The 17,410-nt window shown below is 40.1% G+C and overlaps 1 protein-coding gene across 1 annotated transcript in view; it reads left to right on the top strand.

The window, feature by feature from the left end:
- plekha7b (pleckstrin homology domain containing, family A member 7b) overlaps positions 1-17,410 on the top strand; it is an 81,462-nt gene that overhangs the window by 60,418 nt on the left and 3,634 nt on the right. The window contains exons 15-27 of the mRNA XM_019886901.1: positions 1,033-1,101; positions 2,074-2,154; positions 3,585-3,734; positions 3,989-4,090; positions 4,690-4,801; positions 6,106-6,308; positions 6,979-7,164; positions 7,883-8,000; positions 8,085-8,176; positions 8,295-8,513; positions 14,750-14,974; positions 15,911-16,044; positions 16,378-16,529. Of these exons, the coding sequence (XP_019742460.1) occupies positions 1,033-1,101; positions 2,074-2,154; positions 3,585-3,734; positions 3,989-4,090; positions 4,690-4,801; positions 6,106-6,308; positions 6,979-7,164; positions 7,883-8,000; positions 8,085-8,176; positions 8,295-8,513; positions 14,750-14,974; positions 15,911-16,044; positions 16,378-16,529 (1,843 nt within the window). The remainder of the gene's footprint in view (positions 1-1,032; positions 1,102-2,073; positions 2,155-3,584; positions 3,735-3,988; positions 4,091-4,689; positions 4,802-6,105; positions 6,309-6,978; positions 7,165-7,882; positions 8,001-8,084; positions 8,177-8,294; positions 8,514-14,749; positions 14,975-15,910; positions 16,045-16,377; positions 16,530-17,410) is intronic.

Genomic DNA, 17,410 nt, shown 5'->3' with positions numbered 1-17,410 from the left:
TCTCAAAAATGTGCACTAACTATACAGTCAGTGGTGGTTTCTGGCATGTGCAACATGTGAGGCTACACACACACACACACACACACACACACACACACACACACCTGATATGGTTTTCTATTGCGCAAAGGCACGGCTAGTGAAAATTGGCATTTTTATGGGGATTTTGCACTTTCTTGGTGAATGTGGATCTTCGGGTTGACATAGTCTAACAATGTATTGGACGAAACATATTTTGAAACTGATTATGTTTATTCGGTGTATGTGCAAGTGCACCGTTACATTGAACAAGGCGGTCACTCAAAAGAATACAGACCTTACGGTATAAATAAAATGACAACCATACACACGTGTACGTGAAACGCACACAGATATAACTATCACTGCTACTACTACAGGGAAAATAATTACATCAACAATAAACATGGAAAACATGATAGACAGTTTGACAATTGGCATCCCAGCATGTCTAGCGGCGTGTGAAACTAGTCGTAGCTAATTTCGTAATGGTAGTTCAATGCATGTTTTACTCAATTGTTGTGTGACATTTTGTTGTCAGTTAAATTGCTAATTGGAGGGAAGACGGTAGCAATCTAACTATTGCAGACATCTTCTCCTGCATCCAAAAGACGACTTGTCTTATGAAGCGAATAAATTGACAATGCAGTTTTTATCACGAACAAAAATGATGATGGGAATGTAATTGATGCAAGACCACCACTGGATACAGTACACATACGAGATAGCACAATCGTGTTTGGTATTACTTTGATGGGGCCTACTTTCAAATGTTTACGCCTCTAATTTCTGCACTAACTTCTGTTTTTTTCCAGCTCATGTGCTTTCTGCCTCTATGATTCATTATTTGATCTCCTTTAAATCTATCTGACTTGTCTTGTAGGCACCCTGCTTGTTGTTTGTTAAGATTCTCTGAAATATTTATGTGTTAACTGGGCGCGTGAAAGCAGGAGAAGATCGAACTGTGCGGTCATAATGGTGTTAAATATTCTATTTTGTTTGCGGCCATTTCAGGTTACTGGACGGGAAAGTCTCCGAACAGAAGCACAGAGGCCGGTGAAAATAGCTGAAAGTGATGCTGATGTAAGTGGACCGTGCTGTTTATGTGCTTTTCTTCCCCCCACTTCTTCTTAGTCACTGACAAAAGTGCGACTTTTAGTGTGCTTTGTGTGTGTTTATTAAGTTATTTTAAACAGGGGGAATGGAGGCAGGGGAGCATTAAGTACACTGCAACACAGTGGGGACTCTCAAGCAGACTGCACAGTGAGGGCCTGAGCGTATCGACCACGGCTTTTATTTTCCTTGCTGCAATTTAAAGGGAAAAATACATGTAATGGGACTTTTGGATGTCGAGCTGCTAAATTTTTCAGTTTGATTTGCCTGCCGCCGCTGCGCGCGCTCTTTGTTTCGCGCCGAATGGAGGTAAATGGGATGGATGTCATGGCTTTTCATCATTAGCATTGTTCCACTTTAACAATTTATAAGAAATTTGTCTGAATGCTGAATATTTCATGCAATTAAAAACAACAATATACGGCCTCAGCAAAATAAAAACAGCTTAATAATTAATTGAACGGAATGATAAGTAGATTTGAGAAAAAATACACAGTGTGAGAGAGACACTGTGAACTTGGCAGGCTTATGTTGTTTTCATAAACACGCAACCCATTTCCGGGAAAACACATCTGTCACTCCCAATAAACACACTTCGGACCTAAAGTGAATTGGAAATGATGTGGATTTTTCGATTACAATTGCTTACCATGACCGTTGCTACATTTGGAGATGTTTTTTCTGCTGCGCTGTGGGGGGAGCATCTTTCTTGAGATGGAGAAGAGATACTTCTTGACATATTCACACAGAGAAGATTAATTCATTTTATCTTGCCGACAGACAGTGAGCGCAAACGAGTCGACCAACTTAGCTCTCTTTTACTTGTCACTGTTTTACATTAACACTGTTAGATGTGAAAATGACATCGCTTTGAATGTTTTTCCTTCGTTTCTTTTACTATTATTGGTGTTGTATGTTATTTCTTTATTTTTCTGTCTCCAGGTGAAATTAAGCCGACTGTGTGAGCAAGACAAGATTCTACAGGAGCTAGAGGCCAAGATACGCACATTGAAGGAAGATAAGGTTGTGTTCTGAGTTTTATATTGTCTCATGAAGGAAGTAGATTTTTGACACAATAAGCTACATTTCAAATCAAATACGTTTTTTTAATAACAGATTGCTTTTTTGCTTAACACTTTTCACTGACAATTCAAGACAAAGAAGGCATCTCCAGTGCCGTGGAGCTAGGTTGAGGTGAATTGAGGAGTTTCATTTAGATAAAGGTAGTGCTTTACTGCCATTTTGCGCCAAACTGCTATTGGGGATCCATTTTGGAGTGAGTTGAGGAGTTTCATTGAGATAAAAGTAGTGATTTACTGCTGCTATTGAGGAACTAGGTTTTGATAAAAGTGGTGCATTGAAACCATCTTGTAGCAGCTTGGTGCCGAAGCACTCTATTAAATGGGAAGTGAAGTCAAAATTAACATGTTCCATGCACCCCCCCACTAGTTCAAACACTGTATTCTGATTAATATTGTGTTTGTGGATTATGAATTATGCAGCAAAATCAACCCATTTTTATTCATCTCAGGTGGCGACCCTTTTGCCACTTGCCATCAGCTGAAAATGTTATCACAGTCGCTCAGGGCTCAGACCATCACGGCTCACCTGTCTTATGGGTTTGGTCATGTGATTTTCGCAAGCTGAGTGAGCCCTTAGGCACTGTGATGTCATTTTCAGTGAACAGTTAAGTGGCACAATGGCCGCCCGCTGTGATGGATAAAGATGGCTGGATTTTGCCGCTTCATTCATAATGTACATACACAATATTAATCAGAATACCCTGTCTGGCTTAGTGCAGACGCATAGAACATACTATTATCGAGAATTTTTTGGACTTCACTTTCCTTTTAAAAGTGAGTTGAAGAGCTTCATTTATACCAAGGTCATACTTTGCCATCATCGTGTAGCATCTTGGCATCACTGAACTATGCTGAAATACATTGTGCTTCCTTTTGACAAAAGTAGTGCTTTAGCACCATCCTGTGTCATCTCTAGGCAATTCTTTTTGGTGGCTGTCAATTACTCATGAATTTTCACAATTAGTGTATATGATATTAATTGATTTAACATATTCTATACAGTACAGTAAAATTAACCTGGAACCCCCCCAAAAAACCCTTTGTTGTGTAATTTTACACTTGATGGCTGGGCAGGAACTCCAGACGACTCCCAACTACATCTACACAAGCAATTAAAAAGTCACTTTTTCCATAATATCTTCCCATTGAAATATGTATATACTCATTTATCAGCATTAATTCCAACCAATTTGAAATCATCAGACAGCAGTTTGTTTAGTGCCACCATTTCAGATACTGCATCACAAGATATGGTCCCCCATTTTGAAGGACACCCAAAACTGGCAGCTCAATTATGGTACCCTGCGCAACTTCACCCAAAAAAAGGCAAAGTGAATCCTTAATTGAGTGTGTGTTCTTGTCTCTATCCAGGACAAGCTGGAGTCGGTGTTGGATGTGTCCCACCAGCAGATGGAGCAGTACAGAGATCAGCCAGCCCACATAGAGAAAATTGCCTACCAGCAGAAACTACTGCAGGAGGATGTGGTGCACATCAGGGCGGAAATATCCAAAGTGTCCACAGTAAGTAACACGTTTGTCGCAAGTCCAAAGGAATGGAAGAAAATGATTAAGCATAAATGACTGGACCTTTGTCTAGGCCTGATCTGCATGAGCACCAAAATGTATGCTATCATTACTACTTCCTTTACACTTCCAATTTTGTCAGTTTCAGGCCTTTTTACTCAAGGTCAATGTCAGAAAGTGCTTTGGTATTCAATAAAAAAGGAGTTTAGACTTCCAGGTGTACAAAGCTGGACCCCTCTTTTGTTGTGCAGGAGATGGAGAATGCATGGAAAGAGTACATCAGGCTGGAGAAAGATGTAGACTGGCTCAGAGCAGCCCTGCAAGGACACATGACTCGCACTGACCTATCTCAGGTATGCAGTGTCTCTTTTACAGACGCATGAGGGATAATTAATTCTGAAGTCGCGGCACATTTATTTGTCATTCAGTTGTTTGCAAGCAAGGCAGATGTGAATGCGTAAAATGGGGACATTATCATTGCTGTCGGGTGGAAATGTCACATGGTCAATTTCATAGTTTTTCACAATATTATTGGTCTGTCGTATTATTAACCAATTCAAAGTGCAGAAAAGCTTAAAAAGAAATCCATGAACCCTTGCTCTGCCGTGCAGCATTATGTTGTCTCAAGTATGAAAGTCTGGATGTTTGTTTGTTTGTTTATTTTTAAACATTTTTTTAGAAAATTCAACATTGGAAGGTTAGATGCATTTGAGTAGACCTGCCTTGGTGCACAACAAACTGTTTAGCCGCAAAGTTAAAAATGTGCAGATTCATTTTCTGCTTCCTCAGCTCATCGTTTCATTTACTGCATCGCTCATGTCTCTTTGACAAAGAGTTTTGACAACACAAATCATTCATGGCATTGCAACTTAGATGATTTTTTTTTTCTGGTTTACGCCACTTATTTGCCAGCTCGGCGGATGTAAATGTGCATTTGTTTGTGTATGAGCAGCAAGAGAAAGTCCAGATGAGGAAAGAGCTTTGGAGAATTGAGGATGTTATCGCAGGCCTCAGCAGCAGTAAAGACAACTACAAAGTCACTATTTCCTCTGTGACCAACCCGGGTGAGAAAAACACTGAAACCCGCACCCTTTGTATGTGTACACGATTCACAAAAATTGTTAGGTACATATTTATGTTTCGTGTGAAATTTCAGCCTAGTAAAAGCTCAATACAGTATTCCCAACTTTTTGTGAGTATAGTGAAATGCTGTGTTCCCAAATAAAGTGCTTTGGTATTCAATAAAAAAGGAGTTTAGACTTCCAGGTGTACAAAGCTGGACCCCTCTTTTGTTGTGCAGGAGATGGAGAATGCATGGAAAGAGTACATCAGGCTGGAGAAAGATGTAGACTGGCTCAGAGCAGCCCTGCAAGGACACATGACTCGCACTGACCTATCTCAGGTATGCAGTGTCTCTTTTACAGACGCATGAGGGATAATTAATTCTGAAGTCGCGGCACATTTATTTGTCATTCAGTTGTTTGCAAGCAAGGCAGATGTGAATGCGTAAAATGGGGACATTATCATTGCTGTCGGGTGGAAATGTCACATGGTCAATTTCATAGTTTTTCACAATATTATTGGTCTGTCGTATTATTAACCAATTCAAAGTGCAGAAAAGCTTAAAAAGAAATCCATGAACCCTTGCTCTGCCGTGCAGCATTATGTTGTCTCAAGTATGAAAGTCTGGATGTTTGTTTGTTTGTTTATTTTTAAACATTTTTTTAGAAAATTCAACATTGGAAGGTTAGATGCATTTGAGTAGACCTGCCTTGGTGCACAACAAACTGTTTAGCCGCAAAGTTAAAAATGTGCAGATTCATTTTCTGCTTCCTCAGCTCATCGTTTCATTTACTGCATCGCTCATGTCTCTTTGACAAAGAGTTTTGACAACACAAATCATTCATGGCATTGCAACTTAGATGATTTTTTTTTTCTGGTTTACGCCACTTATTTGCCAGCTCGGCGGATGTAAATGTGCATTTGTTTGTGTATGAGCAGCAAGAGAAAGTCCAGATGAGGAAAGAGCTTTGGAGAATTGAGGATGTTATCGCAGGCCTCAGCAGCAGTAAAGACAACTACAAAGTCACTATTTCCTCTGTGACCAACCCGGGTGAGAAAAACACTGAAACCCGCACCCTTTGTATGTGTACACGATTCACAAAAATTGTTAGGTACATATTTATGTTTCGTGTGAAATTTCAGCCTAGTAAAAGCTCAATACAGTATTCCCAACTTTTTGTGAGTATAGTGAAATGCTGTGTTCCCAAATAGCCTGTCATGTTGTCATCAGTGTAAATGCATTGAATGCACCCGGTGGAAAAGACACACTGATTTGTGTACTCATTTCACATCCAACCCTCCCCAGAGAGGAAATTTGTGCCTTCCATGTCGACGTCGTCAGTGCCTTCGATGTCTGGAAGCCCGCCTTCTATGGAGATGAGATTGTCCCAGCTGCAGCACAGTCCCCACCTCAGTCCTAATAGCCACAATGCACCAACCCTCACGCTATCCTCCAGCCACAGCCAACAGCCGCTTCACTCCACAACCAACACTACTGGGCATACATGGGTAAGTGACGTGCAGATGTATGGAAATCCGTTTGAGAATTAATTCCATATCCTTCATATCCAGCGTTAAGGTCCATAAACGAGTATAATGTTCTCACAAGTAGAACGACAGTGTCTTACTACAGTGATCCCTCGCTATTTCGCGGTTCGTTTATCACGACTTCAGTGCATTGCGGATTTTTTCAAACATATTCATAAAAAATAAATAAATAAAAATCAATACATGTAGTACAGTACTGTATATGTTGCTCGATGTGATGACTCGCTGTTGTTTTGCTGACTTTCGCAGCTTCTCGCGGACCGTTTGCGGACATTTTGCGGACTTAAAAAAAAAAAAATTATGTGTTTGCTGTATTTTGTTATTCATAAACTAACCTGACTTATACATGTTTAAATCTATTAGTATACAGCATTAAGTCATGTTAATTACTTCTACATGCAGGCTAAACTTAACTCCTCCTTCTTGACAGACAAATGTTTTTTATCTTTTACCCTTGACATCAATGACTGTGGCATCGTAGGACGTTACAGAAAGAGCGCAAAAATACGAATAGCTGGCGATAGGTTGCACAGAGTAAAATACGAACAGGTGACGTGTCTAATAGAGAATGGGCTGAGTTTCATTGCATAGATCATACAGTTTGAAGTAATCAGATGGTGTGTGTGTGCAGGACGAAGAAGATGTGCCTCCCAGACCGCCTCTACCTCAAGTCTACAGTCCTGATGAGCATCCCCCCGCTGTGCCCCCTTTGCCCAGGGAGACGACAGTCATCAGGCACACTTCAGTACGCGGACTCAAACGACAGTCTGATGAACGAAAGCGAGATCGAGAGATAGGCCAAAATGGAGACATTAAGGTACAGTGCGTTTACGTCATGTACGGTAGTATTCTGTGTGTGTATCCTGCGATATCGGCTCATCGTTGGCACCCTTGCAACATTGCAGTTTTTTAAGTAATCATATTTACTGGATTTTTTCAGTATCCAGGCAAGTCTGAAAATGTAAATGTGAGTACTGTATTGTTTTATGGTTCATTTAAGTCAAAATAGCTGTTTAAAGATTGAGAATTATCATAACATCTATGTTAATTTACATTGACCCACATTTCACATTCATATCGCAGCATTAAGCTAGGCAACTTTCGTTGGCCAAAAGTAGAGCTTGGTTTAACTTTGTATTTTGGTGTTTGAATGTACAATTGTTAATTCTCTTTTGTTTTGTGTCAGGGTTATAGTCAACTTCAACTGGGAGTATTAAATTAAACGACGCGCTTTGCCTCTTGGAGATCTGTGAGAGCGAGTCTTCTTTTCATTTCCTCAAAGTGATATCACGTCTTCCATCTCTTGATCATGAGAGAGTGAAAACTGGCTCTAAGTTAATACTTTAAAAAGTGTGCTTAGCTAAGTCAAGTGTTTCTAATAAGTATTCAGTGATAGAGGCCTATGGAGGGGTCAAACAATATACGGGGTGGTTCACTGTACTACAAACAGACTTCCATAATGACATGAAGGCCAGTACAAGGGCTGCCTTTGGCATGCCTGCTTCATATACCGAACGACTCTGCGGTTGTGACAGGTGGAGCTCAGGCCTTTCCTGAGCGATCCTGAGCTTCTGGGTGTGGGAGATGGCTCTAGCGTCGCCGGCATGACCTCATCAGGACACGGCGCAGGTTATCAGACTTTACCTACCAGAGGTACGATCACGTTGACGTCATACAACACGTCTACTGAGGCCCAAGCTATAATGTTTGAGAGTTTTTTTTTTTATTTTCTCTCAGGAATAGCCGGCTCCTCCCTCAGGCTGAATCACTCCTCAAGCATCTCATCTTACGTGACCTTACGGAGAGCGACATCAGCTCCCGGTGTGAAGGTGAGGCTCCTTAATTACGGACCATCCCAGTTACACCGATGGAGTGTTAATGATCACTTCCTTTCTCTTCCCTCCCCTGTGCACGTTTTGCTTCGTCTTTCCCCTGTCTTCATCTCAGGAGAGATCGAAAAGTGCCTTGGAGCGTCTCTACTCAGCGGAGGCGGCGCCTCAGCGCGGGAGGATGAGCGCCGACGAGCAGCTGGAGAGGATGAAGAGGCACCAGAAGGCTCTGGTGCGACAGCGCAAGCGCACCTTGAGCCACGGGGACTGCCACGCCTCCACATCGTCACGCTCCTCCTCCTCATCCTCACGCCCTCTCTCGGCTGACTTTGGATCTGTATGTTTGTAATCTAGAACATCACCACACCTCACATTCTCACGCATGGCGGTGGGCAAACAGAGATTGGCCCAGCGAACATTCCCCTCACATGTCAAAACATTTGCGATGCATGCTAAACTACTTTTTCAATGCATGTTGTTTGCAAAATTACACATGTACATTCATTTCTGCTCACTCACTGACTTTCAGCTTCAAAGTTGAGATGACATTTCATCCGAGTAAAGTTAAAGGATGTTTGATTTCTCTAAACGTTTCGAAGTTGCTCATGCCAATGACTTGACATTAACTGGAATCATCCATACGTTACATTTGCGTATCCCTCTCAAAACACGCCTGCCGTCTTTCTAACTCATCCTGTCCTTGTCTTCTATCCCTTCATCTAACAAATGTCCGTTTGCACATAATCAGCTGCCATAGAATAACATTGAGCTACAGCGTAGTGTGAAAATACAGAATGATTTGATAGTTACTACCAAGTGGTAAAACCTGCCAGGCCAAAACATTAGGTACCTGCACATTAACACAACTGTGTTTAAGAAAAGAAAAAAAAAAACTACAGTGAACCAAAAAAAAAATCCACGAAAAGTAACTGACACACTCTTAATAGCTCCACAACTCACACTGATGCCACCAAAGCAATAAACTAACTAAATGCGCGCACACACACACACACACACACACACAAATGCTGAACTGCTGAACTTTGTGCGGCTTGACTCTTTCGTGATGATACCGTGGTGCCTTGAGATAGAAGTTTAATTTGTACTGTGACCACGTGCTGTAACTCGCAGAACACTCACCTCTCAAATTATATTTCCCATCTGAAATAAATGGAAATTTTATTTATCCATTGCTGCCTATTAAAAAAAAACAAAACAAAACAAAACAAAAAAAAAACAAAAACACAAAAAAAGGAAATTTTTTTGGGTAATACTTCTTAAGAGAACTAGCACTCTGTGGATATTGTCTGATCATACTGCATGCAGCATGATCAGACAATATCCAAATCCAGTGGCTAGTTTACACTTTACCTCAATATCACTAGTTCTGCCTCAAACCCATAGTTTGGTGAAATGTTTTGCACTTTATAAGCAGTGAAAATAAAATCTATTATTTTTATTATTATTATTTAATAAATCTGCCCTAGAAAGACAAAGAGAATAATTCTGCATTTTTTGCATTAAGCTATCAGACTTGCCGAAGCAAAAAAAAACAAAAAACGATGTGGTTGTTTTCAAGACACAACACGTAATTCTTGTTTTAAATTTACTTTGAAAGTCAACTCCAACTCATCGTGGCAATAAACAGCTTGAATCCTCTTTATTTGAAGAATTGTTTGAAAAAGTCCGGTCACTTGTTTCTCAAGGCAGCACTGTATTCACTTTTGAGAGATTTGAGCACCACCGCATGTTTATTGTTGTGGTTATAGTTTGTAGCGTCCGACCAAAAAGTTTATATTTAATGGGTGAATCGTGAGTATGCAGGACTTCGCTGTACACTGCTTCTGTGTTGTTGCACGTTATCATCATCTCCTTGCCTATCGAAATCATCCGTCCATTTTGCTGCTGATAGTCACCAATGTTGCCTTCTGAAAGACATTTCCTCTTTCATCAGTCACTTCTTCAGGTCACCCAGACTTGAACAGGAAGCCCCATCGTCACTTCTTGTTTCAAGTAGTGAGACCTCTTTGGTTGAACCTCATGCTGGGGTCCCCCCTGTCCCTGAAACATGACATAGATGGACTGGTTTGCATGGGGCGTGAGAATGTTATCACGTGGCACAGAAAGGCACCCTCGGTTAACATACTTTGAGGTTTTCCATTTGATTGTTTTATATTCATGGGCCAGAAAGGCCCATTCATCCACATCCCGCTTTGGAACTGTAATTAGGACTTTACTAGGATGTCATCGTATGTTGGGCTGTGTTCTGACTTAAGTACAAATTTGGTCATGTAGTCGCTTTAAGAATGGATTTACTGTCCTCAACTAAGCAACCCTGTATGTTCCAAAACTCCAAATTTAAGAGCATTTTAAAACGATATTGCTTATCGCAAATAATAGAGATGTAACAACACTGAGCAATTAAAATCCCCCAGATGGCAGCAGAGCAATTTAGACTGAATGCTCTTCTCTCAAGAACGCAGGGGAACCTCGAAGGTCGAAAAAGATGACTTCCCGCAAAATGGATTTCAATGATTTGAAATAGAAATTGTGTGAGGGGCTGAGCCTTGTCGCGAATAGTGAAAAGATGCAACTGTCTTGACGATGCCAAAGAGTTATGCTTCGATGTGTGAGGTGCATTATGTTGCAATCTTGCGCGACATGATGCCTCATGACAGGTGAAACTCTAAAGTTTTGTGTGTAACTTAAGAGGCTTTCCTCCGAACTTACGTGCAACTGTGGCCAAATCACAAGTACTTAGCTGTTTAGCATTGGCACATATTGAGTCTAATGGATTTATTTAAACTTTGATAGTTTCCAAGTAACTTCTGTAATTTACACCTTAGTGGCCGTCAAATTAGGCTCCATGAGCTGGAGTCCGCCGAATAATTTGCAATTAATTACGGTATGTTGAATAAGAATAATCAACACCTTGCCCAACGTGGTAGCAAAGAACTACTTTTGTCTGAGTGAAGCTCCTCAAATCACTCCAAATTGTTTCCATGACACCAAGATGCCACCAGATGGTGGACAAAAACAGCAATTAGTTGAGTATGTCTTCCAAAATGAAATTCTGTGAATTTGTGAATGTTGATCCATAAAAATGTTAAATATAACATTTCAACTTTTTATCCTAACGAAATCAGTATTTGTTTTTGTAAATTTAAAAATATATTTTTTCCATCCATCCATCCATTTTCTGATCCGCTTTATCCTCTCAAGGCTCGTAGGAATATATTTTTTTGTCTGAAGCAAATGGGAATTCGGTATTATAATTTTATTATTATTCCAACTTTTTTCGACAATCGACAAGTGCTTAATTCCCACATCATTTTGTGGTACCCATGGTGGTTATATTTAATGGACGTAAGGATTATGAGAGCTGGGTCACTGGGGAAAAAAAAAAATCTCCTTGGACACAAAAGCTTGCAAACCAATCCATCCATCCATTCTCTGAACGGATTATCCTCACAGGAACGCCTTGTTTATAAAATTGCATTCTGTCAACTGCATGTTTTCATCAATAATCAGACGGCCACCTTTTTTTTTGTTGCTGCTGCCAATAGAAAATATTTAGAAATTTTGATGCTTTCATCATCTCATTTTCGTGTGTGTGTGTGTGTGTGTGTGTGTGTGTGTGTGTGTGTGTGTGTGTGTGCGCGTGTGAGAGAGAGGGGGAGAGAGAGAGAGAGAGCGAGAGAAAGATACTCGGAGCTATGCAGATCTCGGTCGTCTTTTCACGTAACACCATCATAACAATTTTACTCGATGATTTTTAGTCCGATAAAGCCCACCATTGTTGATCTCGTCTTTGAAAGATGACTAGTTAAGCGCTTTACAGAACTATCATAGCTGACCAATACGCACTCTTGACTGGCGACGACAACATGAGCTGCAATAGAAGAGTTGCATCCAAAATGCATGCCTTTAAAAGATAATGCGGATCTAACTCGCCTGTTCAGGTGTACTTAACAAAGTACAGTATCAACAAAGTGAATGATTTTGTATCCAAAATAATGATGGAAATAAAACATTGGTTGCGTTTTCTCATTGTTTTTTTTTTCAGATTGTTGGGTGTTTTCATATGAATAAACATGTATGAACTCACAATGTCATGTTTTCTTTTTTCTTTCTTTTTGTTTAGTTTTTTTAAGTACTGGCCTTGTGTGTAGCTCATTAGTAGCATGTTGTGTTTATGATGCATGTTAGCATGCATGCTACAGTTTGTTTCCCCATTTCCCACCCGCACGTCCTTAACCACGCACGCAAAGTACAACCTTCACTTTTTCCAGTGGTGTCAAGGCACAAGTGACATATTTCCAGGCAAGAAAACTAAAGGGTAGTCCACTGTGGAAAGCATTTGATGTCCTTGAGGATACCATATTAAGGTTCATGGAGTCAGCACTTTGTCCTCTCTAATAAGACGATCGAGTGCACTAGAAGAATGAATATGGTACAAAAGAAGAATGACTGTCTTCCCCCTTTTTTTTTCTTTTTCAGCCTTCCACTACTGTATGACTACTGTTATTGCACAGGTGTCAAAGTCAAGGCCCAGGGGCCAGATCCAGCCCATGACATCATTTTATGTGGCTCGTGAAGTCAAATCATGTGTGCTGACTTCATGTTTCTTGCAAATTGTCTGTGCTATTAACGACATTGAGATATGAGAGATTGCAAGGTTTTATGGTGACCATTCCCCCTTTAAAAGGAATACAAAAAAAAGAATTTACTGGCATTTCAAAACTAGTTATAGTTTTGAAATGCCAGTAACTAGTGCCAGGAACTAGTTAGTTAAGTGATGATACCTTTATATGATTTCACAGTCATGGTAGTCCTCCAAGGAAAACCATTAGTACAATGTGGAATGCGACTAAAATGAGTTTGACACCCCTGTTTACTGTATTCCAGTGCACTGGGCAACTTTGGCATACGAGTGCTACACATAATATTAAGAAGGCAAAAGTGTGCACATGTTGACATTCATGCGCGACTAGTACAATCAAGAAGATGAACGATATGGTGAAGCGGGTTTCCATAAAGCTGTTCGGGCATTTATCCCTAGACATTCAGCTTACGGTCAACGTACTACTACACTTTTTGTCCTAACTAGAAACTTTTCTAAAATGCTTAATGAAAAAAAAAACAAACAAAAAAAAAACCAAACAAAAAAAAACATCATTGGGAAATATGAAACAATTACAACCAATCGTCATCAACATTTTATGATCATTAACATCTTCCTCTCCGTAGGTGCTCACTCCATCTTAATGTCACTTAATGGCGAAAACACTTAATGCCCATAAAATCCAAGATATTAGGGCGTGTGTTTTGAGCTTTTCAGAGATGGATGTGGACATGTGTTTAGATGTGCACGTGAACTTTGGTGACTTTTGGTCATAGTTTTCTAACATTAAGCAAATCCAGTTTTTTTTTTTTCTCTATAGCGAATGTTTCTGGGAGGCCAAATGCCTATAAAATCCAAAGTATTGTGGTGAATGAGTTGTGGATGTGAATTTTGGTGACGAGTCATCACAGTTTTCTGGTATTAAGCAACATTAGACTTTTTTTTTTTTACCCATACATGACGCATTTTAGACAGTCTCAAATTCCAGCGCACTCAAAGAATGAATATCGTGCTTGTGATGTTTTTTTTCAACTGCTGTCTGACATTACTGCATCTTTGCTAACCATATTAAGGCCCGTGTACTAGAACAGTTTTCTCCTCACTAGTCTGACAAAATCAGGAGACTTGTAGGACAAATATTTCTAAGCAAAGCCACTGAGTATTTTGTTGATGATTCAGTTTAGGATCCATGTATGGGTACGTTCTTTGTCCTCAGTAGGGGGACAGCTTTGTCTACTTATAGGACAACTACGACTAGGGCACATTTGTATAGCGACTGTCTTTCAAGCAACGTGTTTTCCACTATTGCATAACAATTTTACCATACTAGTGGGACATTTTAACAGTGAGGCAAAAACTACTAGTGGGCATTTTGATGCTACTAGTTGAGTCCAGGAGCTTACTGGTATGTGACACATGCCTACTAGTCAGGTATTTGTGTTGTTAATAATGCAGCACAGTATTTTACTGGTAAAGTGTACTAATAGGGTGAAAGTGGCACAAGCATTGGAAAAAAAACATTTAAGTGCATGAGCCATTTTACTGAAATACTGCATTTTCTTACTATACCCTTGAAACTGCTGGGTTGAAAATGACCCTTATCTTCTTGAAAACCCGTACTGGGTTGTGACTATTTTTAAATAACCCATATTGGGTTACATATATTTTTAATAACCCAATATGGGTTATTTTTAACCCAGCACCTTTATGGGTGCAGTGTGGACAAAAGCGTATTAGTACGTAAACTGGATCTAAAGTACAGTATATGAAATATTTGTCTAGCCATTTTTCCATCAAGTCTTGACTTTCTGCCTGTCACCGGTGACACAACTCGTCCTGGCGTTGTGTGCATGTGTGCCTCTCGCTGTCGCGTTGTGTGTGTGTGTGTGTGTGTGTGTGTGTGTGTGTGTGTGTGTGTGTGTGTGTGTGTGTGTGTGTGTGTCATGCAGTGGAGGAGAGAGCAGGAGTTTGACCTGCAGCTGCTGGAAAGGGCCGTGCAGGGCGAGGAGGCTCAGGTCGTGAGGAGCGTCCAGGGGGAGGAGAGACCCCCAGAGCACAAAGAGAGACCCCGTTCACACTCCGACGATTGGCTGAGCTTCAGCTCTGCAACCGGGACTCCTCAGAACCATGACGGCCTGGAAACATCAGATTATGATGCAGATTTAATCAAAGAGGTACAGGAAGTGCTTTTGTGCAGATACCCAAATGCAGTGTTAGCCCACATCTTCACGGTTGACTAAACACTTTTTAAAAATGACAAAGCCCTATCTAATAAATAGAACAAAAGTACTGCTTTGGCACCATCCTGTGCCATCTTGGCACCAAGAAACTAAGTTGACGAAAAGGGAGGAGCTTCATCACCAATTTCCTCGACTTGTCTCTTTCCACGGCAAATGCTTTTTGCTACAAACACTAGAAATCACAGCTGCAACAATTAATTGATGACTAGGCATTGACAATCAAATGAACCAACAACTACTTTGAGAACTGATTATTCTGTGAGAGAGTTTAATTTAAAATTGTCAGAATCTTAGAAATGTCAACCTCTCAACAGTAAATATTCTCATATTTCTGTCGCCCTCTGTGAAAGCTTTTATTATTTCTATTTTCTGACCTTAACCAAAAAAAGGACATTTGCAATTGTTTACTTTTACTTTGGAAACAAGTCAATATTTTTGCCTGTTTTCTAACATGTTACAACCCAAATCAGTAAATGAATTTTACTTAATTTGTGTTTGTGTATTTTTTTTAGTCTGTCAGTTTGAAATACAGGCATGGAAATTGAAAAAAAAATGTTTATCCGATCAACTGATTCATTGAAAAAAATAATCAAACGATTAATCGTTTTGATTTTATCTGGTCATTCTCTTTCAGTCCTGTCTTAAACAAAAGTAGTGCTTTGCTTCCAGCTTGAGGCATCAATAGGCAATTCTCAACATTTCTAATGGGCTGTGATTTACTCACACATGACTACTATGCAGTCATACCAGCAGTACAAGGCTGAAGTGTGACAGACGTCATATTTTGAGGATGCGCTCCTCATGGAATTTTGACCCTGTGTTGTGTATGATTATGTCATTTGAAAAGCTTCCCCTGATTTCTTTGCACAGCTTTCAAAGCCTCAGAAAGTTTTGATTCCCGAGCGATATGTGGATTTAGAGCCACAAGAACCTCTGAGTCCTCAGGAGATGGAGGACCGTCATCGGAAGGTGGAAAGGATCAAGAGCATCTTGGCAAAATCCAGGTTCGCAATTAGAAATCAATGAAACAAAAATAAAAACTGAAAATGTGCATTTTGAAATTGAAAAATGAAGGACATATCGTATGTTGGTATTGACATTTATTAGGGGTGGCACTATTTCTCAAGTGTAAGTGCCATTTGGTGTGTTATTTTTTGGGGGGTATTTTGTGGTTGTACATAAATAACAATGCACAAATAATTAAACATGGTCATTTTAGCACTACTAAAAACCATAAACTGAATCGTAGACTTTTGCTAATTACTTTTTTTCTTTTTTTGACAAGGCAGTTCACCATTTTAACAGCATCCTTTTAATTTCCTGTGTGTCTGTTCCAGCGTTCAAAAGCTGGCTCCAGCAGTATGTGCAGCAGACAAGTCTGAGGTGAGCCCGCTGGGGCTGGACTCGGTTCTCCAGGAGCAGGAAAGGATCATCACCATGTCCTACATGCTGGCCTCAGAGGCCTCCCTCAAGAGCAAACGAGTCACAGGTAGATCAAGTGCCAGAAAGTAATACTTGGTTACAAGTCACATATCTTAGTGTAGAACTAAAAGTCACTTTAGGATTTAAGTATCAAAGTATTTCTCTACCTTGTGTATCAAATGTAATTTTCTGGGCAAAAATACTAAAGTAGAAGTAAGAGTATTTTCTTCAAAATAAAAGGAGGCATTTAGAATTGTGATTGTTTTCTATATTTTAATGTTGTCAGAGTTAAAGATCTGCACGTTGGCTAATGTAGCTCGTGAAGTTAGCTCGCACACGTTTGCCTGACCATCATCACTTTAGTCATATGCCGAAACAAGCTCATGATAACTTTAGGAACATTGACATTTTGACTTCACTGGATTAATATAATTTAATTTAACCAACCCTCTTCAGGTTGCACGGGGAGTGGTTAATTGAACGCCAATACTGCTGTTGCTATAACTTGCTTTAAGAGGCACCTCATCAGTGTACGAAAAGCGTTCCTGTAAATATACCCATGGGTGTGTGAGGTTATCGTCGTCATCACCTGCAGCACACAGTTCATCATTGTTGTTAGTATGTGAGCGAGGCAGCCCATTGCGTGCCTCGATTAGGGCAGGCAGGACTATTTTCCCGTTTTTTACTTTGTGCTCCATGGTTCAAGCAATTCGGAAACCAACAATTGCTCGCAATTTTGTTTTTCAGTAAAGAGACAAAGATGTTTTGGGGAAATGTAGTAGAGTAAAAGTACCCATTGTCGTGAAGTGAAAGTTACCAAAATAACAACATTAAGTATACAGTACAGGTATGTGAAAATTGTCCTGAAGTCCAGGAACAAAGTCCATTACTTCACAAGAACAGTTAGATCTTTCATTTAACTTGAAAAAAGGTATGACAGTAAAAGCA

This window comes from Hippocampus comes, unplaced genomic scaffold (assembly GCF_001891065.2).
Source record: "Hippocampus comes isolate QL1 unplaced genomic scaffold, H_comes_QL1_v1.1 scaffold261, whole genome shotgun sequence".
Taxonomy (NCBI): domain Eukaryota; kingdom Metazoa; phylum Chordata; class Actinopteri; order Syngnathiformes; family Syngnathidae; genus Hippocampus; species Hippocampus comes.
The sequence above is the reverse complement of the archived record's forward strand: the minus strand, read 5'-3'. Positions and strand labels throughout refer to the sequence as shown.